The 27,996-nt window shown below is 35.2% G+C and overlaps 3 protein-coding genes across 3 annotated transcripts; all 3 read left to right on the top strand.

Moving 5' to 3' along the window:
- The first annotated feature begins 2,339 nt into the window (after positions 1-2,339).
- Positions 2,340-4,146, top strand: LOC123549996 (uncharacterized). The gene is made up of 3 exons (XM_045338443.2): positions 2,340-2,577; positions 2,890-3,183; positions 3,655-4,146. The coding sequence occupies exons 1-3, from the start codon at positions 2,469-2,471 to the stop codon at positions 4,098-4,100; spliced, it is 849 nt and encodes a 282-aa protein (XP_045194378.2). The 5' UTR covers positions 2,340-2,468; the 3' UTR covers positions 4,101-4,146.
- A 5,905-nt stretch (positions 4,147-10,051) lies between these two features.
- Positions 10,052-11,515, top strand: LOC128558099 (cerebellin-1-like). The gene is made up of 3 exons (XM_053546930.1): positions 10,052-10,115; positions 10,455-10,700; positions 11,073-11,515. Exons 1-3 carry the CDS (start codon positions 10,052-10,054, stop codon positions 11,513-11,515), a joined length of 753 nt encoding a protein of 250 aa, XP_053402905.1.
- A 3,215-nt stretch (positions 11,516-14,730) lies between these two features.
- LOC128545868 (uncharacterized) lies at positions 14,731-27,254 on the top strand. The gene is made up of 3 exons (XM_045335632.2): positions 14,731-15,116; positions 21,835-22,038; positions 23,492-27,254. The coding sequence occupies exons 1-3, from the start codon at positions 14,753-14,755 to the stop codon at positions 24,076-24,078; spliced, it is 1,155 nt and encodes a 384-aa protein (XP_045191567.2). The 5' UTR covers positions 14,731-14,752; the 3' UTR covers positions 24,079-27,254.
- The last annotated feature ends 742 nt before the right edge of the window (positions 27,255-27,996 follow it).

Raw genomic sequence — 27,996 nt, 5'->3', positions numbered from 1 at the left:
AAAAAATCTTCTTCTCAAAAAGCAGAAGCCCTAGAGCTTAGATATTTGACATGTAGCATTGCCTAGTGGACCTCTACTAAAGTTGTTCAAATCATGACCCCCGGGGTCAAAATTGACCCCGCCCTAGGGGTCGCTTGATTTAACATATGAAAATCTTCAAAAAAATTCTTAAAATAAACCAGAAGGCCTAGAGCTTAGATATTTCACATGTAGCATTGCCTAGTGGACCTCTACAACATTTATTCAAATCATGACCCCAGGGTCAAAATTGACCCCGCCCCAGGGGTCACTTGATTTTACATAGGAAAATCTTCAAAAAATTTCTAAAAATAGACTAGAAGGCCTAGGTCTTAGATATTTGACATGTAGCATTGCCAAGTAGACCTCTACAAACTTTCTTCAAATTATGACCCCCGGGGTAAAATTGGCCCCGCCCCAGGGGTTACTTGATTGTACATTGGAAAATTTTCCAAAAAATTTCTAAAAATCATCAGTTTGACATTTGAAACATATTACTCTGGTGAGCGATCCAGGGTCATCATGACCCTCTTGTAATACCAAAAATATGGAAAATCTGTAACTATCAGGTTCAGTAAGTGATGAAAATTCCTGTTGGAGGAATGTGAATTCAGTGTCGAGGAGATTCATGTTGTACTGTCAAATTTTGCATAAATTGCATCAAGTATTTATTTGTATCTGTCTTTGAGAAAAGTATATTTTTTACATTAAAATTTTGGAATATTGCATCTTCTGTCTGTTACATTGTGAAATGTTTTAAAATGAAAATTATATATTTACAAAAATAAACTTGTTATAAGCAAACAGTGCTATTTGTTATAAATGTGTATAGCTATAGATAACAGAAGCATGATTCAATATATTTAAAAACAAGAAAGAACAAAGGGTGTATCGCGCGTGGCGTACAACGGGTTCAGTGTGGTGCTTGATTAAATCAAAACTCACTTTTGCCTATTTATCATTAAATTTTCATATAATATGGCTTCTATGTAAAAAGTGGATCTGTTTTGGTAGCGATATTTCTTTGACCACATGCTATCACTTTAAACATGACGTGTCATTATAATATATACATAAATGTATATAAAAATATTAGACTCCTTACATCACAAATAAAAAGGATATTGCAACACATGTTTCATTTTATTACGATGTATCTTTTTAACAAATTACGTTACGTTTTTCGAATTTGATTCGGAGAAGCACTATCATAATGACAACGTCAAACTCCATAGAAAACATCTAAGTAATTATCGGTCGTGCCTTCGTACCAACTTTGCTAGTCTGAAGTTTACACAACATTTTACAAATGAAATTGCCCGCGAGTTATCTGTATGAAACACTAGAAGAATAGCCCTATCCAATATACTGCACACTCACGTATATATACAATGGATAAAAAAACTCCAATGAGCAGAGCATCTGCTACAGTAAAAAAAACTAAGATGTAAAGAGTTTCAGTTATAAATGAAAGATAGAACGCAACTCCTTAGTTGAAATAGTCGTCGCTAATCTCACAGTCAGTACTCATAACTTAACTCCACCGGAAATTGATAGAAAGGACCACAAAGCTGCATTTACCACCCATGTTGTCCCCAACATAGCCCGTGAGTCATCCAGAACACTTGTTTGAGTTGGAGGAGCGGATGCCCAAGTTCACGACCCTTGGTTTCGTAGTCCGACTTGTTACCACTGAACCACTGCGTCTATTCCTATGAATAGGTGTACGAAAGGAAAACAGTATTATTTTATTTAAATATTTATATTTAAAAAACTGGGAGATGAAGACATTGTACGACCTATACTTTAATCACTCAGCCTTTCGTAGTCAGACTTGTTACCACTGAACCACTGCGTCTATTCCTATGAATAGGTGCACGAAAGCAAAACATTTTTATTTTATTTAAATATTTATATTTAAAAAACTGGGAGATGAAGACATTGTACGAACTATACTTTAACCACTCAGCCAGGAGGCCCATTCGGTTAAAGGTACTTGATGCTATGTTAATCGTTGTCATATTTACACAATAAATCCTGTAACAATACACAGTAAAACATATTACTTAATTCAGTTGTAAAATTTTCTGAATAATGCAAAAGTTAGAAGAGTAAAAATTTTGAAATTTCAGCCTGTGCAAAACACCTTAGCAATAGACGGACCAGTTCCAGTCTAGGCTATTTTATTCAGCGGCTACTAAATGAGATTACCTCAAGAGTCTGTACATAGTTACTACCTTCACTACGCATATTGTTTTCCTATTATAGAATCTACGTAATTTCTCGAGATACCAATCCTTGGATTTTAGTGTCAACAGTTGAAACCCTTGAGGTACAAAAGGCGACATTTATCATTATCAAAATTGTTATAAATCTTATCTTTCATTTTGGTATAAAAATTCAGGTCAGAATTTAAGTGTTAAACAGCACAAGTTTTGAATCACGAAAAAATGCTTGTTTCCTCTGGATTCCTGTTATTTGTTTTAGCGATCAGTGGAATTCATTGTGATGAACCTCTTGCAGATATTATTGCTCGTCTCAAAGCTTTGGAGAATAAAGGTAAGTCATTTTATACAATACCAATTATCCCACTCGGGAAGTAGCGTAAAACCGACAGGTTGACTTAATTAAGGGAAGCTTCCCCTATTGGCCAGTAAAATACATGTTTGGCAATCAGCATATAAGAACGATACTTGTTATTCTTTATTGTGATGATCACCCTCAGAAATGAGGTGTCGAGTGTGATGAATATAAACCTGCGGAACATTGACCTAAATAAGTTATAAATGAATTTGTTTAATTAAACTACAAATAAAACATTTTGAACACAGATAATAAGTACATGCACTTCTAGCATCGTTTCATTTACAGTTGAAAGACAGAACGATATAATCAGCCGGCAAGCCATGCAGATTGAAGGCCTCCAGGAGACAGTTTCTGCACAGATGCGGGACATTTCTGAACTGACTGAAAAAGTTTCCACCCAGGAAAACGACAAAAAGAAAATTATGAAAGAGCTGAGCAATCTGAAAGAGATCAAACATAGTCATGAACTTTGTATGGCAATGGTCAAAACATCGTATGTCGGACACCATAAAGGCAAAACAGAAGGTATTGGTAACGAGGACAAAGCTACAGGCATACAGCGGGTTAAAGCATTGGACAGTAAATATACGTCTTATATATATAATAAAGTAAAACATTTCTAACAGTTCTAACAGCTTTGAACCGTAAAATTTAAAACGCATCATTTGCATCATAAAAGATTAACAATTAGTTTATTGTAAATATGAGCCGCGCCATGAGAAAACCAACATAGTGCGTTTGCGACCAGCATCGATCCAGACCAGCCTCCGCATCCGCGCAGTCTGGCCAGGATCCATGCTGTTCGATAACGGGTTCCCTAATTGCGATAGGCTTTGAAAGGGTTTTCTCATGACGCGTCCCATATAAGCAAAAACGTTTGTAGAATATAGAAGATATGAAGTGCAGGAGAGCAATATGTTAGCAGATTCATGTTGATTGTTCCATAAATAAAATGACTAATTATGTTCTTTTTCTTTTAACAGTTCCATTATGTTTGTCTACCAATATTTCAAAATTATATAATGTATTGTTATTAATGATCTTTTATAGATACCAAGAAACGGTTTGTATTGGACACCCTAGAGACAGTCGCCTTTGAAGCTACCATTTCGGGCGCAACAAAATTGCCACATTCACACGTGCATGACAGGGTCGTCTTCGAGACAGTTTCTTTGAATGTTGGCAGCAGTTACCACGCCGGAAACGGTACATTTATTGCACCTATTTCTGGCATCTACATCTTCTCTACGTCTCTGATGATGCTGAAACCCGATATAAGTGATCATGGAATGCATGTGATTATAGAGAAAAACGGCATGGAAGTTGCAGGTGCATACGCTGCGTATCGAGGCACATACGAGCACAGTTCCGTGACAGCTGCGATTGAACTTCAATCCGGGGACAATGTTTTCGTCAGTGTAGAAAGACATGATGATATAAGTTTCTACGGCGATAATCTGACAAGTTTCATGGGCTTTCTTCTTTATCCTTACTAAAATGATTTCAATATCTGTAAATTTATCAATTAAACATAATGCACAAGTTTGTTATAGCAATATCTAGCACCGTAGCCGAAGTAAAAGAGCGGTACGTCAATGTCGGTCTTTCAGTTCCCCTGCATCTATAGAGTTGACGTGGCGCAAACTAGATTTTATTCCGCGACGATACTTCGAAAGTTGCTTCAGTGAATCGACACTTACATCATTTATAGGTTATACTACATCATGGATGGTGTGGCTTAAGGTGACATTGGCATTTGAGGAGAGTTATAGGCCCTGGTGCTTTAATCCGAGGGCCAGTATCGGTCTAATATGCCAATATTGCCTGAAAAGGTACATCAGCCCTATTTCATAACCATTTCATTACTTGTGTTTAACTCTATTATTTAAGAAGCAAAATAAAAATAGCTTTATGTTGTACATGTACAGCTCATTGGATGTTTATGTAATACGCGGGAATCTGACGTTATTTCTTTCCAAACATTTGTTATATAGATTAATGTTATGCATTCTAGAATTCAGCCATATTCAACCACACAAGAAGACGAAACTGGCGAGATAATAGGGTAATAGTTGGAAAATACATCCTATTTTGTTCTTATGCACTGCAGATATATCGCAATTTTTTCATCCTTATCAGATGTATCTAAAAAGAATTTTCTTTATATCAGGTATGTATTCTCTTTTGGCAGACATAAACACTCTGTGTTACTTTTTAATCGTGTTTCATAATTTGAGCCGCGTCATGAGAAAATCAACATAGTGGGTTTGCGACCAGCATGGATCCAGACCAGCCTGCGCATCCGCGCAGTGTGGTCAGGATCCATGCTGTTTGCTTTCAAAGCCTATTTGATTTAGAGAAACCGTTAGGATGCCGCAGTCTGGTCTGGATCCATGCTGGTCGCAAAGCCACTATGTTGGTTTTCTCATGGCGCGGCTCATTTGACATTTAAGGTACAAAAACAATTTCTCGACGGTTTTTAATAATCGAACGCTTAGGCGAATTCCGGTCATGTGAGATGCAACTAAAAATGTCTTATTTGTTATGATTATCTGTTGTAGCCAGTTTCAAATAAGTAAAATGTTGTTGTTTTTTTTTTCTATATGTTTCTACCTTTATTGGTATTATCGCGCCGGAAAATGTATTGTATGATTTGCTGTTTAGCCTATTACGGAAGAGATCAGAGGTTGCAATTTAAACTTGGCTTTGTATTGGTAAAAAAAAGTGTATAAACCTGTAAGAATACAATGAGACAAATGCTGATTAGATAAAAGAATTTTTTCTTGTAATCATAAAATTAGTGTCGAAATCAAATAATACGACATTCTCTGAGACTTTTGGAATATTTTCAATAGGCATTTTGCCTCTAAATACCTTTCAAAAAGGGGTATGTTTGTTTGAATAAAAATTGTAAAAATTTGGATTGGATAACCCTGTATAAAATTTCTGTTGTTTATGTACGTAATGTTATCCTAAAGAAAAATCACATTTGTCAAGTTTGGTGTATGTGACAGGGTCATTTCTTATAATGGAAGCCCATGGAAAAAAAAATAATAGCAGTGCTTGACCAAGACCGATGCACATCCGCGTACGCCGGATAAACCCGGGAAATGCCGGAAAGCCAAACGTACGTTTTGCTGGATGCCTACCACGAAACGGCGTACGCCGCAAAAGTTTGCTTGCATGTAACCCTATTTATAGTCTCAACCGGTAACCCGTATAGACGACTCCTACAGAAGATTGACAGTGTTATTAATGTTAGTTAGAGGATAGGGCAAGATACAGTCAAACCTGTGTTAAGGTATTAGGCCCCTAATAGTAATGTTTAGAAAAATGGCATTTGTTTTGTATATTCTTACAGTTGACCGTGCTTTGCACTATGTTGCAAATTTTTAAAAACTACCGTGCCGTTTTTTATAAATTTTGTGTAATTTATGGTAATTCCTCAAGCTCAAGTAGAGACAAATTTCAAAATGATGGCCTTTACCTAAAACGTTTGCAGAGAATTCATTATACCATTATTTTTTTATGAAAGAAAAGTTAAACTATTGGTAAACTATTATAAAACTTAAAATAAAACTGTCAATATCATTTTTTCTAGGGTGCCTCAAATAAACGGATTTAAGGAGACAGAATTCTAACTCCAACATTGAAAAATTAAGGTCGAATCCTGCGGGTCTGTTTTGAATTTTGCTCCCTTTATTAAAAAATAACCATGTATAACCTACCTACATTTCTTCCACAATATGTAATCTAAGGATAAAGGCAAAATAGAGAACTTTTACCGCATGTAACTCAGTATTTTTAAAAATGTGTAACTCTGTCCCTTCTGTTTCAGAGGTAAATTTACTCTGAACAGCAAGAAATTGCTTATCAAATAATTTTTTTCCCACTTTTGTACAATAAATCAATAACAGGTCTTGAAAGAAGTAAAAATTTACTAGAAAAAAGGAAAATAAAGAAAAAAAAATTTGGTCCCAGTGGGGCTTGAACCTACGCCCCCCCTGAGAATTGCAGTCAAAGTAGGCTTTTGGTAGGAATTGAATACTCTTCAAAAAGGAGGTTTCCCATTTCAACATTTACAGTGTATTTTAACCTGTGAATAAAGACCACCTGCCAATAATGACCACAATTTGGCTCTCCCAAGGGTGGTCTTTATAGACAGGTTTGACTGTATACAAAACGCTAAAATTTCAGAATCTCCCCTGATTGTTTAGCATGCAAGGTGTAAAGCACCCATACACGGGACACTGATTCTAAGATTAGTAATTTTAGTTGTAAGAACGGGGGCTCGAACTCACCACCCTGGTTTCGTAGTCAGAGAGTAAAACGAAGTTAAGATATCTTTACAGTTGAAATCTTGCAAAGACAAAAAAATGATCTAATATGTCTGAAAGATGTTTAATAACACGAGCTCGGATCGCCATTTCTCGCGCACCTTCGGCCTTTGAAAACTCTGCCCTGCACAGACATCCATGTAAGAGCCTTATAATCCTCGTTGTTTAAACCTTTAAATTATTCCTTTATTTTCCTAATATTACATTGTGACTCATATAGATTAAATTTATGAACATATACTATGGGAACATAAAACTTCACCAATCGAAATACTAGCACACTCAACTGATTGCTCATTGTGCAGCATTCTCAAGTGCCTTAGGCAGATTTCGGAAACTTTAAACGGACTGCAAAGCACCAGAAATGAAATCAATATCGTAAGGAATGAACTGTCTTTGTTTACTGAACCGACTGTTAAAATTTGAAAGCACATACGTATTTGACGGTTCAGTATAATTTAGCTGTCATAAGTAAAGATGTAAAATGATATAATGTTTCATTATCTTAATCAAAAGAAATGTCAAGCTCTTGATCTTGAATTCTTGCAAATCTTGTGCTTAAAGCGAGTTTACAAAAATGAAAGGAACGCTTATCGATATAATACGTATATGTTTAATTAAGAAATAATATATCTCATCCAGTGATTTGTCGTTGAATAAATCATTGTTTGGAGTTCAGATGCGAAGGAATTATATCACGAGGGCGCAGCCCGAGTGATATAATAATACGCATCTGAACAACAACTTGTGACATAAAGGATATTTGTTTGTTTCAGTGAAATATCAATTTTATTTCACAAGTGAGCATCAAAAACTGATATTTTCACGAATGGCGTAGCCACGAGTGAAAATGACTTTTTTGGTGCTCACGAGTGAACTGAAATTGATATTTCACTGACACAAACAAATTTTCTTTTTATTTCATGTGTAAAACTCTACTTTTGTCACGTACTTTATAAAATGTCGAAAATCGCGGGAAAGATCAACAGAAAGCATAACGCAAATGACGTCATTTTAACGACGTCGTCGTCATTTTGGTCCCCGGTATTCATAACGCTCGGTATACAATTTGACTTCAATCGCGACGGAGGACCGGAACTAGTTTGGCAAAAACAGTGAAAAATAAAAATGACAATCTACTGTTTCAAAACTGTGGATTATCACTTCTATTTCACTGAGAAAACTCTATCTTTCACTTGAAAACATAAAATAAATTGATTTATTCAAGAGCAAATCACTAAATGGGATATATTATTTCGATTCTAACACGATACCAATGATTTTAAGTACATCCTTGACGGCATTCATTACGTATTTGCCCGTTTTCCATCGGTTTCTTTTCCAGCGCGCCACTATGCCGTTTGACGCCATGACGTAATAATTGTGACGTCAGAACAGTGATTTGTTGTATAATAATTCACTGCTTTCTGCCTTCTTTGTTTAATAGGAAAACGAATCGGATCGTGTTAGAATGTAGATTTTAACATGTTTTATGCAAATATAGGACAAAAGTTTGTTTCCTGTTATAGCATTTAAAATTCCTCGGATTATTCCGGATTATTACAGAAGTAAACAATTACAAGCGGGACCCATACACTGATATTCATTTAGTAGGCTACTGACAGCCTAAACACACACAATAAATCGTGATAAATCCTATCTGTAGTTTTGTTCTAATTTTTGTGTGAAACTCACACATATTGAATCTACAGGAAAGACGTCATGACGTTTCAAAGACAAATAACAATGTTTAGTTCCGGTTTTGTTTTATCAGTTCCAGCGTAACGTTATGAATTTTTGATAAAATAACGTGTTTTGAATCGAGAAATATACTATCAGGAACAAAGAGAAACTGTCAAGGTATTGGATTTTTATTCCGTTTTTCGAAATAAAATATAAATAACTACATAAATCTTCTACATATATGTAGTTCGTAATACGTCATTTAAAGCATGAGAGTCATCTTACACCCCGGGGTGTAAGATGGATTTTTCCAGCACCGGTAAAAATACCGGAAATCCCGTCTGGTATGCAAGAAAAATCCATCTTACACCCCGGGATGTACTGTAGGTGACTCTCGTGCTTTAAATGACGTATTACGAACTACATATATGTAGAGGATTTATGTAGTTCTTTATATTTTATTTCGAAAAAACAGAATAAAAATCCAGTACCTTGACAGTTCCTCTTTGTTCCCAATAGTATATTTCTCGAATATGTTATTTTATCAAAAATTCATTACGTTACGCTGCAACTGATAAAACAAAACCGGAACTAAACATTGTTATTTGTCTTTGAAACGTCATGACGTCTTTCCTGTTTACGGACGTTGGTTTCCCGCGTTTTGTTTAAATACGCTGCTATAAGAAATAGTGCTAAAAAGAAAACCGTTCGACTGATTTTATTTTTATTTTTATATCTTGATATCGGTATGCAAGAAAAAGATTCTTTCACTGGTTATAGGTGCAGATGGGAATATCCGGCTCTCGGGTAACTGTTTAGGCAGTAACTCGGTAGGAACCTCGTTACCGCCTAAACAGTTACCCTCATGACGTCTTTCCTGTTTACGGACGTTGGTTTCCCGCGTTTTGTTTAAATACGCTGCTATAGGAAATAGTTCTAAAAAGAAAACCGTTCGACTGATTTTATTTTTATTCTTATATCTTGATATCGGTATGCAAGAAAAAGATTCTTTCACTGGTTATAGGTGCAGATGGGAATATCCGGCTCTCGGGTAACTGTTTAGGCGGTAACTCGGTAGGAACCTCGTTACCGCCTAAACAGTTCCCATCTGCACCTATAACCAGTGAAAGAATCTTATAATACATATATACGTAGAAATATGTTCGGTATTCTTGAAGAAAAGCCATTCCCTTATTTTGCTTGCAATATATATATATAAAAAAAAATTCTTTTTCTTTTTTTTCGAAATTCACGCAGTTTCCAGAAAACGTTTATGACCAAATATTAAACATGTATCTCATAAATGTAAAATACTTGTTAAAATATGCTTTTCTTCAAAATTCCTTAGGCGTTTTCTTAAACTCGCCTGTCATGTAAATGTTGAAAAAAGTTATAACAAAAATAGCAATTTAAAACCCAACATATAGATGTCAAATAAAACATCTAAAACATCGGCTGATGGTAGACCATCCCCAAGACCAGTCCACTATGGTATGTAACTGGTACGTTTCTCCACTGGTCTACAGCTTTCCATCAGAACGTCATAAGATGTACAAACGGCCTGTACAAACAAGGCCAGTGGTAGAACGCCTGATAGAGGCTGTGGGTTCGTTCCCTTGCCACGTCATACCAAAGACGTGAAAATAACACCTTTGGTTCCTTTGTTTGGCGCTTAGTATAAATAACAAAACTGGTTTTACTTCATGGTGATGGAAAACATCAGATACAAGGTGTCGTGGGTGACAATTGAAAAAAAAAACTAGACAAAATAGTAATCACAAATATAATTAAAAGATTTCAGACTAAATATTGTAATGATATAAATTACAGTTGAAAGGCAGAATGATATAATCAGTCTTCAAGCCATGCAGATTAAAGACCTGCAGGAGACAGTTCCTGTACAGAAGCAAAGCATTTATGACCTGACTGAAAAAGTTGACGCCCAGGACAATGACAAGAGGAAAAGTGATTTGAAAGATCTGAAAGTGAAAGTACGTAGCCATGAACTAGCGTTGGAACGTTGTATGAAAATGGTCAAAACAGCGTCTGCCGAGCAACATAAAGACAAGACAGAAGGTAGTGGTAACAAAGCCAAAGCTACGGGCATACAGATGTTTAAAGGAGTAAACAGTAAAATTTTGACCTACACTTATGTTGTAGATAAAAGCTTCAAACTTTGGACTGCAGCATTTGTATCAATATAGAAGTGTTGAAATTTGTATGTGTAGTTAATGTGTGTTTACTATGATTAAGTTTGTTTGTTAATGGTATAGGCAGATATGCTTAAAGAGCAGACAAGTTATGAATTATAGGAGATGAGTTTGTTTAAATTAGCAGAATCGAGTTAATTGTTCCATAGGCTAAGTATCTTGTTTTTTGACTAGTATTTTGCATGATAGGCCTACCATTATTACAAAATAATATAATATATTGTAATGACCATTTTAGGTACAAAGAAACGGTTTGTATTGGACACCATAGAGACAGTTGCTTTTGAGGCTACTATTTTGGGCGCAACAAAATTGCCACATTCACACGCGGATAACAGGGTCGTCTTCGAGACAGTTTCTTTGAATGTTGGCAGCAGTTACCACGCCGGAAACGGTACATTCATTGCACCTATTTCTGGCATCTACATCTTCTCTACGTCTCTGATGATGAAATCGAATACAAATGATCCTGAAATGCATATTGTTATAGAGAAACACGGCGTGGAAGTTGCAGGTGCATACGCTGTGTATAAAGGCTATTACGAACACAGCTCCGTGACGGCTGCGATGGAACTTCAATCCGTTGATACAGTTTTCGTCAGTGTAGAAAGACATGATGATATAAGCTTCTACGGCGTTAACCTGATAAGTTTCATGGGTTTTCTTCTTTATCCTTTCTGATATGATTTCACAGTATTTCAATTTCAATGTTTAAATACTCTATTGAGCATAGAAGTACATTACAAACTGTTACAATTAAAATAGTCTTGAGTTTCCCTGCGTATAAGAAGATAACCACGGTCGGCATTAATATTTTCCCGCATCGAGTGTACGCCAGCATTACTACTATAGACAACTCAACTCATACAAACTTTGTTGGATCTTATTGTGCAAGCGAGAAAAAAAAAACGCATATCTTATATATTTTTGCCTAGAATAAAGTCAAATTACCTATGCGAGCGTAGCGAGCGAGAAAAAAATGCATATTTTATATTTTCGACCCAGAACAACAGACAAATTACGTATGCGAGCGTAGCGAGCGAGAAAAAATGCATATTTTGCACTTTTGTTTTCACCTAGAACAAAAGACAAATTACCTATGCTCCGGCGGTTTTAGCGGGTGGGGATGGGGTGCGCGCGCCGGATGCCCACCTCCCCTCCCCGCAAGCCCTTGCATGTTTTACAGGAGAATCAACTGTAGTTCGGCATTAGTTTCAGGTTGGTTTTGTTTAAGCAGCATTTTTTAAAGAAAAAAAAAATGTCGAATTTAATTTGATTAGAAAGTTAATTGTTGTTGTCGTAATTGTTATATAGAGACAAGAAAGATAATCATGTAAGAATTATGACACGTCTGTGATGACAGTTGACATCTGGCAGTTGACACCTGAAGTTGACAGGAAGCAGTTGAAAGTTGACAGCTAGCAGTAGGCAGCTAGCAGTTGGCAGTAAGCAGTTGGCAGACAGCAGTTGACAGCTGGTAGTAGACTGTCGTTTATGGAATTCTGTACAGCAGTAGGCAGCTAACAGTTGGCAGGTAGCAGTTGACAGCTGGCAGCGGGCTGTCGTGTATGGAATTCCGTAACCCTGAGCTCAAGTGCAGAGATGTTTCAAGAACTTGTTCAATTACATAAGTTAGTCGTTCCTGAGTAGCAGCAAAATGCCGCTGACGTAGATTTCGTGTAAGTACACTCACTGTCACTCGGTACTTAATAAACCTAACGTTTCATATTTTACTTGACCGTGTTACATTAAAATGCTACAAGCCAAAAAAAAAATGAAACATACAATATATTTTCTCATCAATTTTGATATAGATTTACCCGTTTCGTCGTGCGAAGTAACAAGTTACGTTACAGAGTCACTGCATGTCATTTCAGGTGTGAAATATTTTTTGAATGAAGGAGAAAAGTCCTTTATAGTCATAGGTTATACTATTGTATTTAAAATATCGAAAGACGTGTCATCTTATTATTTAGAAAATTGAATTAACATCTTATAATAATTTATTTTAGGTCGATTGTAATTTGTTTTGTTTTGAGTTTAAACGCCATTTGTCAACAGTATTTCAGTTATGAAAGGGTACATAGTTAACCTAACCAGTGTTCCTGGATTCTGTACCAGTACAAACTTGTTCTCTGCAAGTTATTGTCAACTTTCCCACATGAGTCTGAGGTAGGGGGCGAGTCATTTTAGATATAATATATTTTATAAAATCTTCAAGAAGAGCATCTGCCTTGCTCGCAAAAATCATCCTTAACTCTGTTATATAATTATACATGTATTCCTATTCCGATACGGCTCTATCTTATCGTAAAACTTAGCACCTTTTTTTTGTCAATATACAGAAAGCGTTGAATCTCTGTTTTTAAAGGAATTTTGAAGCAAGAAAGAAATAACTTATTTTATTATAAAATATATATAAAATATATATCTAGAATGTGCACGACAAGGACTTTCCAAATATATCCGGGATGGTATTTTTACTTTATCTTTTTCTTCAAAAATACTTACGGTAAAACAGGGTTATCGTGCAATTCTGCCAAATATGTATAGAGTATATTGAATTTGAGAGACGTTTTTCAAACGAATTTTGGAGCAACCAAATATTGACTTATTTTGAAGGAAAATATACCATCGTAAAGGTATTGAATTGTTATTTAAGGAAATATCCGGGATGGTATAATAGAATAAATAGAAATGTGTAATTTATGACATTTTCTATGGTAAATGTATCATTTTCCTGTATAAATCAATGTAAGTATAGGAATAGGATTTATCAGTTGCGCTGTCTGATGGCTTATCAGATTTTGTGCCGTAGATGTACTGATAAGATTGCCTAAGAGGAGAATTGTTCAACATGGATCGCGCTCGGGGATCGGACTCACGACTCCGCGATCCGGAAATCTGCGCTCTCTCTTTATTGAGCTTGTAAAGCAAGTTCTACAACTTATATAAATAAATATCCACATCTCATTCTTGGTGAATCCATTGTCACGAGGCTAGAAGAGAATTTAATGTTGTTTGAAGTGAATAGTAATCACAGTCTAAAAATAAAGGCCCAGGCACATCGATGATAAAGAGTCGAAGGTGTTGTGTTTATAACAGTAATGATATTTTAAGAAAATCGGGGAATGTATATAGTTACGGTGTCACAGAGGGGACATGGACATGGACTAAAATGTGCGCAAGTACGAGTTATTGTATGTTCACGTAATATAATACGTGCGCACTTAATTTTTTAGCAATTACGTGCATAAGTATTAGTATAAAACATCTGTGCACGTTTTATCATAAAAAAAAAACTTTTTCGCACGTATTATAGCCTAGAGCTATTAAAAAAACTCTGCGTGCGTATCGATCACTCGGCATGTTGGAAAGTGCGCACGTGTGCAGACGTTTATTAGACTAACACGGATGTACTAAACAAGTTGTCCTTTCTTTATCTCTATAGCCGGGTAGGGCCGAGAAATACACACAGTCTCCCATCGGACAGACGGACAGAGTACTTATGAACTGAGTATATATAATAGAAAATATTTAAGTTACTCCTAAAGATGTATATAATAAATAAATAAAAAAAATAATAATAAAAAAAAAAAAAAAAAAAAAAAAAAATATATATATATATATATATATATATATATATATATATATATATATATATATATATATATATATATATAGTTTACACAGGCATACAGTGCATAAATAAAAACACTGATATACAAATAAAAATTCAAGCCATGATATTAATGATTATTTTTGTACTAATATGACGCGTTTACCATACAAGATACTTGGTATTGAGTTTATATTGGAAATGATGGGAAGTCGTCCCTAATATGGGGCGAAACGACCAGATGCGAAACCTCCACGGGAAACGTCCACAGGGCGAAACGACCAGTTACCTATCTCAAGATGGCGGGATTACCTGAAACGCCTGAGAAAAGGGCACGTTTAGAAACGGAATTTGATAGGTTTCATGTTTGTAGCGATAAACAACTATTTCGCAACGCGTACAAGAATATGCTGTATAATCGAAAGTTTGCACTTGTTTCAGATACAATAACATATTGTGATTCAAATGCAGAAAACGGAATCTTGTTTTCTAAATCATCTTGTCATGCATCACGAGTGGTGAACAAACTTTATGCCTTTGAAAGCCTCTTTAAGGAGGGAGAAAAAATTTTGAACGAAGTAACCGATACGGATGGCTACATCCCTCAAGATGAACAGACTAAAACTCTGCTACTGCCATTGTTGACATTTCTTTTAGATAAAGGTAATACACTACAAAGAACTATAAAATGTCAGAATGGTAACTGGAGATAATCCAGCGTCATCTCATGTTAGCATGTTATCTTATTTCAAGGGGTTTGCTGACTTGATCAATTGTGATCATATCAACAGGCCAGTCCAACTAATTTGACGCGATCTAGTGATGGGACATCAGTTGGAAAACTCCAACCGATTATCGGTTGGAATCGGTTAGCAAACCGATGCGATGTCTCGGAAAAATCATCGGTTGAATGTTATTCATTTTCATACTCGTTTATTCAGATATTTATGTCTTTATTAGTGACTGTTTTACTTAAAATTCTTATGCTCTTGAAAAATAAAGAACTACCATTAATCAGCTAGATGTTGTAAAGCTGGTTCCTGGTAAACAAAAACTTTCGCAGAACTTTGCAAATTATGGACGTCCAAAATGAAAACAAATATTGCCTAGACGCTTACTTACATAATATATTATCTGATAATTACTTTTGTATAAAGCGACAAGCTTCTAGAAGCAGTCACGTGATTATCGGTAAATTAACTGCCCGAAAGCAAAGGACAGTTTGAGCTAATTCCCCGATTTTCGAACGTGATCGCGAAAATATTCAAGTGCCATGATTTTCCACTCGCAGTTTTTTATTCTTACTCAAATTTTGCGAGTTAGCGACCGTTAAATTCGATCCCTGCCATGGACACGGAAATTTGACGGCATTATTGTCCAGTTTCAACAGATAAATTCCCTCGACATACCGTTGTAAAATATGAAGATTTATCAAAGATTCGCTAATTTTTTGCCCCACATTTATTGACGCTATGGACACTGCCATGTTAACAGCTGTACCTAACTGTAAGATATTAAATCTATTTTCATTGGATAACTGAAACGAAATACTAACATTTGATTGTCGGCATACTTCTGTTTTATCCGTTATGCATTCAGGTAGTCCATATTTCGGATATTTCCAGGTAAACATAAATTCTTACACATCGTTTTCCCTTCGGAAACCTTCGTTCGTACCCGTGTAGATTCGTACCCACAATCGACTCTGAGAAAACATAATCTATCATCGGAATCAGTTGGGCTTTTCTAGCCGTCAGTCGATTATATCCGCTAATCCGCCCATCACTAACGCGATCCTACAGAGCTCCAGATAAGCTGCGTATTTGCGTATTTACGCAATTAAAATTGCAGAAAACCCAATTGAATTCATACAGTGTGTGTACTGAAACGCAAGTAAAATTCCTAATACCCAATTCGTAAAAAATTGCTTGCGTATCGCATTTTCCTTATAACTAGAACGGGTACGAGACTTTAACACTAGATTTGACTGACTGGTGATACGTTACCGCAGAACAGGTTGCAGTTTATCGGAAAAATTACAGGACCATTCAGTCGGCTGATCTGTGTTATTTGGACGCTTTGTAAACAATTTCTTTACGCCGGTAAAATGTAAAAGAGTTTGCAGAAAAAACATTGTTGCAGCACAAACAAACAAATTAATGGGATATTTTGCTGTTTAACAATGACAGTTATTTGTTTGTGACGATGTAGTGTCACCAGTACTGGATGACATCTTGTAGGAGAATGCATATTGCGGTAAATGTTCGGATATTGTGGATGAACTGATCTCTGACTGCATTAAAAGTGAAAAAGAAAACAACTGTATGAAACATTCATTACAATTTTAAATACATTTTTGTATTAAACATTGAAGAGCGCCATTAAAATGCTTAGTCAGTCCTGTTAAATGATATATACCATGTACACTGTAAGCAAAAATACTCTTTTGTTAGTGCGAGATTGGTAAAATACCCAATTGGCTTTAGCAAATACCCAATTACTTTTGAAAAGGCTGGGTAATGATATTATTTTTACCCAATTCAAATTTCCAATACCCAATTCAGACAAAAAGTGATGGGTAAATACCCAATTGCACCAAAAGCTTATCTGGAGCTCTGATCCTAGGAAATATTGAGATAATTTTTTCATATGGGCAAGATTACGTCCTTACTTTACCAAAGTTCAGAAATTACATCTCCAAAACGTCAACAAACTTTGAGATGGTTCAGTCGCTACCTGGATTGACTGGAATTTACCCACGAATCGTATTTAGATATCAAAACGTCATGCCGGTATTTTTCATTCCACAAGCACGTGCGACCTATCGTAATATCTAATTTACATCGACACATACACAAAAACCGTGTGTAGTGCATTCATGCTTTTACAGTGTATAACATTAGTCATTAGATTTTTTACAGCAATTCAGATTTTAAGTTATCCTATTTCAGGGATCAAATTTAATTTTTCCCCCACTAACAATGCAGTGCCATTTTTTCCACTGGCAACATGGTTGGTTCCACTTGGTTATTTGGTTTCATAATAAATGTTCAGCTACGTTTCCAACGTTTCCACGGTTCGGACAGGCCGGGACTTTCTAGTTTCGGAAGAACAAACCAAAGTACTCGATCATTCTTTGGACTTTTGGATGGACGCAGAAGTTTTAAGTTCTTTCAGGTCACTGACCATGGTCTTGCTAGAATTTTAAGTATCCCTTTCCTTTTTCGCCTAAAGAAACTTGTGATTTTCCTCTCCGTTTTCGCATTTTGGGATCACTGACCAAAACAAAAGTAAATTTCATCTAGACGCTTACTTAGATATCCAATAATTTCATTTATAATAGTGACAAGCGTCTGCAAAAGGTCGCGTGTTTATCGGTAAAATAACTACCCCAAAGGAGCTTTCAAAGAGCAAAGGACAGTTTGAGCAAATTCGTCGATAACCAAACATGATCGTGAAAATATTCGAGTGCCATGATTTCCTACTCGGATTTTTATATTCTCACTCGAATTTCGTGAGTTAGTGACCGCTAAATTCGATCCCTGAAACATAAGAATTGGAGATAGATTGGGGAAAATTCATTTTTTGGGGGAAAATTGATCTTTTGGGGAAAAATTTTCCGAGGGGAAGACGCCGACCAACGGTGTCACTTTCTTAGTAAAAAAAAAAAACCCTGTAAATAGAAATGCGATTTTAAAACAGCGATTTTTTTCCTTCTTTATAAAGTACCTCTAAAAGGACCTTTTCCCAATTGAAAAATGCAGTCTTTTTTCCCAATTATCATCCAAAAATTCCCAAAATGACCAAAATAAGTTTGCATTTTGATGACTGCAGAAGGAAAACTTAGTTATACATTGACATTCAACATGATTTAACCATTTAAATAGTTGATGCTATTTACATGGAATTAAAGGAAGAAGCATTCTAAATGATGTTATTAACTATAAAAATTCCCAATCTGAGTAAAAACCCCGCTATTTTTTCCCAATTTATCCAGTACCAGACCTTTTCCCAAAATGGCAAAAAAAATCACTGTAAAATAAAGCAATGTGATGTCATTGTGGTTTTTAATAAGTTTTAAATGAATCTTTGTACATGTATTTTTTGACAAGACAGTTTAAAAGTTTTTCTTGTCAATAATGTAAATTCCTTGAGGGCAAATAGGTCACAGAGGTAGGATAACCACTACTATCGTTTGAGACATTTACCTTTTATACGGGATATAGCACATTCGCTTTTGATAACAAATTAAAAAAGAAACTTTTTATTGATTTCTATTTCTCAGCAATTTTAAGAACCGAGGCGGTACAGTCAGACAGTGATGTGTCACATGGCGCAAAAACATGACATAATGCCATGACAATCTCGAGCAAAAATACCGCTTTGATCTCCACTTCAGATGTCAAGATACCGACACACTTCTTTTAGCTCTTTGAGGGGATGTAAATTGATAATGAAAACAAGGTCAATTACTTAGTTTATCAACTGAATAATTACCGATAAGCGTTAACTTTTTTTTTTCTCTCTCTTTCAACATGGGTGGATGGACGATGATTATTGTGTCCAATTTTTTTTAGACACTTTTCAAAATAAATATTTTTCGGGAAATAATACTATTGTACATAATACTCCTTTCATAAAAGTGACAGCATTAAAAGTGTCAATTATTAGGGCGAGTGACTGTTCATTGGTGTGAAAAATTTTTTTACAGCCCTGCCGTGTCTACACAAGCGATGAAATAAATAATTTTACATGACTGTGTATTGTGATTTTATCTTCCATTATTTTGATCCTTCAGAGTTTTGATGTTTAAGATTGCCGGTCACAAATATAAAACAGTCTGAATGTCAATTATTTTGACTAATCAACAGGCGCTTACTGAAGTATAAAACTGGCAGTACACCCGGCGCGTATTAAACCAAATCGAGTCCATTTTTCAAATGACAGTAACTGTTGTTGATTTCTCCAGGAAGGTCTAATACGGGGAGTAGAAACTCCATATAAATCAATACATTTATCTGTATTATGCTGTCGTCCATACCTGTAAATATCGACCACTCGTTAGCGATCGATATTTTGTTTTCGCCACTATCGATTAGCGTGTAATTAGCATATTACCTCATGTTAATCATGGAGCTATAACACTTATTGTTCAAAGGGTTTACCAGTCACATGTTAAGTGGCGATAATTAGATGATCAGAGATTGATCTAAAGGGATTCTGAAGCAAAAACAGCATGCGACTGCATGTGGTGATATGCTTAATTATTATGAATTAACTCGAGCTCACTTCCCTGAAGAAATATTTTACCAGGTAACTTCAAACCTTTATCAAAGGGCCGATTTTTGTTGGATTTGAATAAAAAAATAGAAAATAACAGAAAGCTGACACTTTTCTTAATCTTGTAGAGCCATAATTATAATTATTGTTTATAATGTCAGATTTCTACATACAGAGACAAACATTCTTCTTGAACGTAGGGAATGTTTCAAACGAAATTGTTGTTTAAACTCCAAAAATTAGTTTAATAAATTTAATCTTAAAACTGATGTGTGAAAAATACAATGTATTTAAATTAAAATAACAATATTTTTTTAAAAGGCCGACAACGAAGTTACATTTAGTATTCCGAACTTTTAGATAAAACTGCAGAAAATCATCTAGGTTTAACACGTATTTAAATGGTGAAGAGCAGAGCAATATCATAAACAAATATTTTCAGGCAACAGTTTACAGTTTTGACTTGCTATTTTCATTAAAATATGTCCTAATTTTTTTGTTCTAAATACTCTGAATCAACAAGGCAAATATCATGTAAGAAACAACATCTTTCTCTCTGGGTAAGACAAGTCTAGATTTAGCCATTTTCACAGGGCGAAAAGTAACATTAATGTAGATATTTTCCATTTAAAAACAGATGCAGGCAATAATTTCATGGCAGAACTTTTGGTTTCAACAAAAAATTCAACAAATGCTTTCCCAGATTTTCACTGAAAGGACGAGTTAAACTGTAAGACGTGTGTTTGAGTAATAGCAGAATAACGTATGGCATACGCTTCGATTGGACGACAGCATAAGATAAGATAAATGCCGGTTTCCAGTCCCCGTATCAGTTGTTCCAGATTTCTCAGACTTCCAATCATAAATTCATTCATTCCACGTGTAGAAAATACTAATGTTACATTAAAAAAGCACCATTATTATAAACAAACGATCTGAAAGTAATCATATTTCAAAGCGTTTGCCGACTTGATCAATCATGATCAGCAGATGCTTACAACGAGATCTCATTCAGTGGTCACATGATGTTGGCGAGATTTGCTCTATATGCCTTTCAAGTTGCCGATCTAATTATTTTTATAGCTCTTTGACCACAGACGCTTTGACGGTTAGAGGTTACTTTTAAAAACCTCTGGTCATAATTATGATGAAATATTTGACTACAGGTAAGCATGCATATCTATAGATTGAAAATGCCCAGAAAGTAACAAAATAATGGGTTTTACTGACGGCCTGCAGGTCAGACTAGCTTAAAGTATATTTACGCTAGTCTGACCTGCGGGCTGTCAGTAAAACCCATTATTTTGTTACTTTCTGGGCATTTTCGGTCTATATGCATGCTTAGTCAAATATTTCATCATAATTATACTATTCAGAGGTTTAAGTAACCTCTAACCAAGCGTCTGTGGTATCGTTATATGTGCCGTGGAAGCCCACGATGAAGTACTCCAAAGACAAGTAGGGGTGTAACGATACATCGAAATATCGATGCATTGGGATACTGAGTGTCCCGATAGTATGCATCGATAGAAAAATCACGATCCAATAACAATCGCCGATAGTTCCTTCAAAATCGATAGTTTTGAAATTTTTGTAAATACAGAAATAATTTATAATTTATAAACCAAGAAACAGAGCCAGCTTTCATTTGCGCCTCGGAAAATGTTTACGTCTCCATTACAATAATTACCCTCACGGAATTAAACTACCACAAAGGACTGGGAAGTCTGGGAGATACTTTAGTTTCTTAGAAACTTTGATTAAATATATTTAATTAACCTGTTAATCTTAAATGAGAAAATGTACTGTGGACATGGAGAAAGTAGGCTTCTTGTATGATATAGTAGCTAGTCCGAGGTAAAATCAACTGGCCACAGGCTAGCAGGCCAGCGGTTAAATCAACCCCTATTTTGTCTAAATTAATATTCAAATTGAAAAACATTTTTCAAAAATTCAACATTATGAACAAATATCCAATACTTGAATATTCATTAATAGTCAATGGCAAGAACACTTCATTGTTTGAAATTCTACTTACTCAGTACTGGGGAAACATAATGTTTATTCCAAAATAAAAACTTTGTACACTTCTTTACTTCAGAGTCCCAAGAAACTCTAAGAAGTCTTTGTGCTAAAGTGGAAAATGAAACAGAGTTAATGATAACTCTTGGGACTCATCTGTTCTCAAAACTTGCAGTTTCAAAGGATTTCACAATGGATAAGTATGCAGCCAACAAAGCTTGCCTGTGCATTTGTGGAAAGTGTGAGAGAAAGCAAGTCTATACATTTGATGACACATCAGTTGGTAAGTTTTAAGCATAATCAATAATTAGGACACAGACTCTCCATGTAGAATAATACAATCATTCTTTCTGATATAAAGTCCTCATGTTAAAGAGGTATGAGCGCCTTTTATCTAAGGATCAAATCCTCCCCTAAACATTTATATATATATAGAAACGTCTGAATTGACAATGTCACATTAAAATAAAGAAAAAATATTTGTCACCAAAACACATTGTAATATGCTGTTTTATTGCAATTTATTGATAAATAAAAGAAATCATGACACAAGTGGATAGCATCAATTGAAAGTGACTGCAAAAAAACAGTTTGATACCTACAAAAGGGGTAGATCTAGTGACAAAATTGAAAATTTTCATGGTAAAATATTGTATTTTTGCAAATTTCTGGACATCTTAGACGCAAAATCTGACTGTCTTGCACGAGGGTGAATCAGGGCTCTTGCAAGTGGGCAATTTTCACTTCACCTTAATTTCCTGTCCTGTATGAACAACGTAAACAATCTACTCAAACCTTTATGACATCCCAGTACTATAATTACACAGTTTAGAAACTACCTTTATCACATAAACTGCAGTCCGGGAGTGCCGTAAACCTGCGCGGGGAATATTGTTCCAACTGTGTCTTGCACGAGGGTCAATCAGGGCTCTTGCAAGTGGGTGATTTTGTCTTCACCTTAATTTCCTGTCCTGTATGAACAACGTAAACAACAATCTGCTCAAACCTTTATGATATCCCAGTACTATATACAGTTTAGAAACTCCCTTTATCACATAAACTGCGGTCCGGGAGTGCCATAAACCCGTGCGGGAAATATTGTTCAGCACTACCGCAGAGTGCAATAAATATTTGAGTTAGCTGAATCACTACTAGATGTTTGTGTTGAAAAAGTCACAATTTCATCTCTTTTATGAATTTCATTGACAAAGGATTTAAAACAGAAACACACACTATACTTTTATTGTGGTTGTATAAAATTCAACAGTGGTGTAAGTTTAGCTGTTTATCTACCCACTTGATGATTTCATAACATACACATGAAGCTTTTGGCTACCAAATGCAATGAAAATAAATATCCTGACATAAAGTTGAAATTTCACCAAAATTTCACACTTAAGCTTCATTTTTTGTTTTGAATCACCTATTTCTTATGCGATATCACTGGAACTGTCATGTTGTTCAATCAAATATGCATGTTTTCCAAAATTTTCCCTTTGACATTTCCCATTTGGCTGTGAATATATCTGTCTGTGACTGCTTCTTGTTTTTAACGGTAAAACATACTGTGCTGAAGTGGTGTTTGGAGGAATTTGTCTCTCCTATGATGGCTCAAGTTCACATTGACGCTTCCAGTTCCCACATAGATTTTCCCTTAAATTCACCAAGTCGACTCATTTTGTTTGAAACCCTGACCATTTTGTGTTTGACATTGTTGTTTATTTTACATTTTACAGGTCACAGAAAAGTATGGCATGGAAATGTGGACATAATACTAGAAAGCTGTGACATTGGTGTGCATTGTACCCCAGTAGAAGAGAGAAGTCCAGGTGCTGAAGTGAAATTCTGTGACATGAATTCATTTATGGTCAGAGATCAAATACTGGCTCAGACAATTACTTTTTCCTTTTTGCAACAACAAAGACATCCAGCCATGAAGCATTTTTTGATTCCTAGCATTTTAGCATCTTGCAAAGGTGTTCAATTTTTTTTTTATGATTCGAGGAATGATATTTTACTTGAAAGTAGACCTTTTGAATTTTTTTATCCCGATTCTGAGGAAAAACTACTAAACTACCAAGCTGTTATTGCTATCTGGTTGGTATTAAACTATAAATATCTGTGTTCAGGACCTACCAAAAGTATTCTTGATGCTCCAAAAGCAAACTTCCCAAGGTTTGCTGGAGATGCCCTAGAGATCTACAAATCACAATTAAGATTTCGAAATGTGTCTGAAACTGGAGAAGAGGAAGAATTACCAGATGTTCTATGGTCTAAAATTACGAACGGATTGTACGATGACGTACCTCTAGAAAAGGACTGATATTCCCACCAGTTGATAAATTACAGGTCATAGCCAGTTTAAAATAACATTTAATATTGACACCTTTAAATATTTTTGACCTCCTTCGTTCCACTGAAAACAGTGGCAGAAACAGTAACCATTAGATAGGTTGAGTCTTGAGGATTGTTAGATCTCCGGTCCCATGTTCACAAAGGATCAATTTTCAGGAACAGGATCAAGCTCAAATATGTTTTCATTTAGATTTCCGAAAAATGTTAGGTAAAGCTAAATTATTTCATGATGTGTGATAGATATCAATATTTCCTTAAATTTTAAAGTCTGTAAAATATAATTGATACTCATTTAGAAAAATAGTGTGATTTATAGATTTAATCCAGCTTAAGATATTTGATCCTGATAATATCTAGATCATTTTTAGGCTCAAGTACATATATTCACTTTTCCAAAAGAAAAGTAATGTTTTGAATGGGTCCAACATGTAAACTAGAAGATGTTTAGGTTTTCTGTACATGCTTATGAGCAGTATCGCATAAAGTTCTCCAATACTTCTGGAAAATGGCAAATAAATTTGAGGATCAAATTTGATCTGGATCAGTTGATCCTCTGTGAACACGGGGCCAGTGTTGTGTGAAAGTAACATCCTTAACAGTTCCTTGGTATATCCCTTTAAGTGTTGTTCAAAGAAATACTTGTCATCTTTAAAAAGTAATTATTTGACTGTTTCAAACAATTTTTTTATGAATAACCCTGTATCAAAGTTGTTCATATTATGCTGGCATGGCAAAAAGCATAACACTGAGGTCTGGTGTCATGTCTTCTTTTCCTTGTATGTATATAGTAAAATTTTCTCTTAAAGTGCTAGCCCACTTCGAAAATAATTTTACAAAATGTTCATTATGTGACCTAAAGTTAGATTGTTCAAATTATTTTAATCAGAGGTGAACATGGCCACTAGGTACTTGGTTAGTTTTCTGATATATGGAACTCATTTAAAATCTTGTTTTTTGAAAGTTTAAGTCCAATTAGACACAAACAATATATATGTTTCTTTGTTTCTTCTGTGACTCTAACAAGTTGATCTTAATATTCAGGGTTCGATACTAACTTTTTCCCCAGGGATCCCCACAAAACCCCCAATCTTTTGTTTCATGGTGCCCACCTCAAGATTAGGGAGTCCTCCAAAGAAATGGTCAATAATAAAGACATTTTCAATATTTATAACACACAGTTAAAATTATATTAAGTCAAGGGGTGCAGGTTAAAATGTACCCAAACCAAAATGTACCCACACGGTAGTCAAAATGTACCCACATGGTAGTCAAAATGTACCCACCTGACTAAGTCAAAATGTACCCAAACCAAAATGTACCAACACGGTAGTCAAAATGTACCCACCTGACTAAGTCAAAATGTACCCAAACCAAAATGTACCCACCTGACTAAGTCAAAATGTACCCACTTACTTTGGCATTTAGTATTAAAATATCATATGTACCCCAAAGATTCTGCTAGATATTATTTGTTATATTTGAAATATACATATATGTAAAATATAAATATAAATATTTGTCTAAAAACCACTCCTGTCAATACACAGAACACAGAAGATGAAGTGTTCTAACACCTGAAGAAGACATTTTTAAGGTCGAAGTAAATATTGAGTAGGATGGTAAAGAGATGGTTCATTTTGACTTCTATGAAATATTATGGGTACATTTTGACTTCTATGAAAAGTTTTGGGTTCATTTGGACTTCTGTGAAAAATTATGGGTACATTTTGACTTCTAGTAGTGGGTACATTTTGACTTTTTGTGGGTACATTTTGACTTTATATTAGTTCAACTCGTGACAGATGAGCTTTTGTGATCACTCTTCGTCCGTCCGTCCGTATACAATTGCTTGTGAACACACTAGAGTTCACAATTTTGGCCTCATCATTATGAAACTTGGTCACAATGACCGCAGGGGTGCGGAATTCCTATGCCCGACCAAAGATCTACACAAATGCACCACTTTAAAAATAATTTTGTATGAAAATATGGTAAGTAATAAGCAGACGGACGTGAAATTATGGCTAATCAAAGATGGGCATCAGTAGTCATGTTAGAAGGCTTGTCGAGAAAAAAATGACAAAAAATAGAGTACACATTAAAAATTTGATATTTAACATGTCGTAATGGAAACCTTTAACTTCAACTTATAATGCCACAATTGATACGGAGGTCACTTATGACTGGTAAATGTTCCATAATTATAGATTTGAGGTCAGTACGTCAAACGTCCAGTGCATGCACAATTACCAAAATTTAATACTTTCTGTTCCTTGTTTTAAGGGGGGCATTTCCTGTTCTAAGAGCTCCTGGTTTTTAGCTCGATTATTCGAAGAATAGGGGAGCTATCCTATTTGCCCCGGCGTGAGCGTTAGCGTCACACAAATGTTAAAGTTTGCGTACCACCCCAAATATTTTCAAAGTCCATTGAGATATTGCTTTCATATTTTGCATACTTGTTTACCATCATAACCCCAGTCTGTAAAAAGGAGGAGGCAACTCTGTCAAGCATTTTGACTGAATTATGGCCCTTTTTCGACTTAGAATATGCTTATTTAATGTTAAAGTTTGCGTACCACCCCAAATATTTTCAAAGTCCATTGAGTCTTGCTTTCATATTTTGCATACTTGTTTACCATCATGACCCCAGTCTGTAAAATGGAGGAGGCAACTCTATCAAGCATTTTGAACGAATTATGGCCCCTTTGCTACTTAGAATATGCTTATTGTAATGTTAAAGTTTTACTCATAGCTTATATTATACTATCAAGCACTGAGAATAGTCAAGCTCACTGTCAACTGACAGCTCTTGTTGTCTCTATAATCTGTAAACTTAGATGTGTGCAAGATAAATAATATATATGATAAAGAATTGTTAAATTTCAGAACTTTTAAGAACATATAAATGATAAAAATTTCTAATGTACATTACACTTAAGATATTGTTAAATTTCAGAACTATAATTAGGAGCATAAAAATGATAAATGTATGGTAAGATTAGTTCTAAAATGATAAAGCATGCAATCATCTGACAAGCATCTGACTAACTTTAAATGTAAAACGGTTACATACACATGTATTTTTGTACATTTCACTTTGATTTCACTTTGATCGCAATTTGTCATTAAATGATCAGTAATTTTTGTCTGTTTTGTGTTGTTTGTTACAAGAACTGTTAATTTATCATCAGACTGTGACAGCAGAGTCATTATGTCAGAATGACCCTCATGAGTAGCAAATGACTTAAGTTTCATGACCATTTCAGTTAACCTCTGTTAGGGATGGTGCATCAGTAACACTTGATGAGTCATCAGTGTTAATGTCGTCATCACTATCACTATCATTATCATCATTGTGAATATTTTTCAAAAGTTCATTTGCAGGCATATTCCAGTCAACTGAATCTGTTTCACATGTTTTTAAAGATGCATCAATGTGGACTAAATTTTGAAATGAACAACCAAACAGTTCATAAGACATTTTCATTGCGGCCAGAGGGATATCATCATCATCTGAGTCATCATAATCACGGTTCACAGTGTCGCTGTTCACAGATTGATCACTACTTTCCTTGTCACAAGTATCAGCATCAGTGACCTTTCCGAAGCCTGACTTTACAAAACATTTCTGTATTGTGCTTTCTACCACTTCCGACCAAGAGTTGTTAATCCGGTAGAATGCATCTAAAACGTTCAACTGTTTCAAAAGTTCAGAACCACTGAGTGCTGGTTGCCTGTCCATTTCCTTGACCATATGGAGGAGCTGTAAAATAAATAAAAATGTCAATAGTTTTCATGTGAATTTATTTTAATAGAAATGTCACATTACATTTTTTTAGCTCACCTGAGCATGAAGTGCTCAAGGTGAGCTTTTGTGATTGCCCTG

Source organism: Mercenaria mercenaria, chromosome 6, assembly GCF_021730395.1.
Source record: "Mercenaria mercenaria strain notata chromosome 6, MADL_Memer_1, whole genome shotgun sequence".
In the NCBI taxonomy this organism is placed as follows: Eukaryota; Metazoa; Mollusca; class Bivalvia; order Venerida; family Veneridae; genus Mercenaria; species Mercenaria mercenaria.
The sequence above is the reverse complement of the archived record's forward strand: the minus strand, read 5'-3'. Positions and strand labels throughout refer to the sequence as shown.

Coding starts and splice junctions, on each gene's coding strand:
- LOC123549996 (XM_045338443.2), top strand. CDS start 2,469: ATGCTTGTTTCCTCTGGATTCCTGTTATTTGTTTTAGCGATCAGTGGA. Junction 2,578..2,889: donor CAAAGCTTTGGAGAATAAAG/GTAAGTCATTTT, acceptor TTTCATTTACAG/TTGAAAGACAGAACGATATA. Junction 3,184..3,654: donor GCGGGTTAAAGCATTGGACA/GTAAATATACGT, acceptor GATCTTTTATAG/ATACCAAGAAACGGTTTGTA.
- LOC128558099 (XM_053546930.1), top strand. CDS start 10,052: ATGTCAAATAAAACATCTAAAACATCGGCTGATGGTAGACCATCCCCA. Junction 10,116..10,454: donor CCCAAGACCAGTCCACTATG/GTATGTAACTGG, acceptor TATAAATTACAG/TTGAAAGGCAGAATGATATA. Junction 10,701..11,072: donor ACATAAAGACAAGACAGAAG/GTAGTGGTAACA, acceptor TGACCATTTTAG/GTACAAAGAAACGGTTTGTA.
- LOC128545868 (XM_045335632.2), top strand. CDS start 14,753: ATGGCGGGATTACCTGAAACGCCTGAGAAAAGGGCACGTTTAGAAACG. Junction 15,117..21,834: donor GACATTTCTTTTAGATAAAG/GTAATACACTAC, acceptor TCTTTACTTCAG/AGTCCCAAGAAACTCTAAGA. Junction 22,039..23,491: donor ATTTGATGACACATCAGTTG/GTAAGTTTTAAG, acceptor TACATTTTACAG/GTCACAGAAAAGTATGGCAT.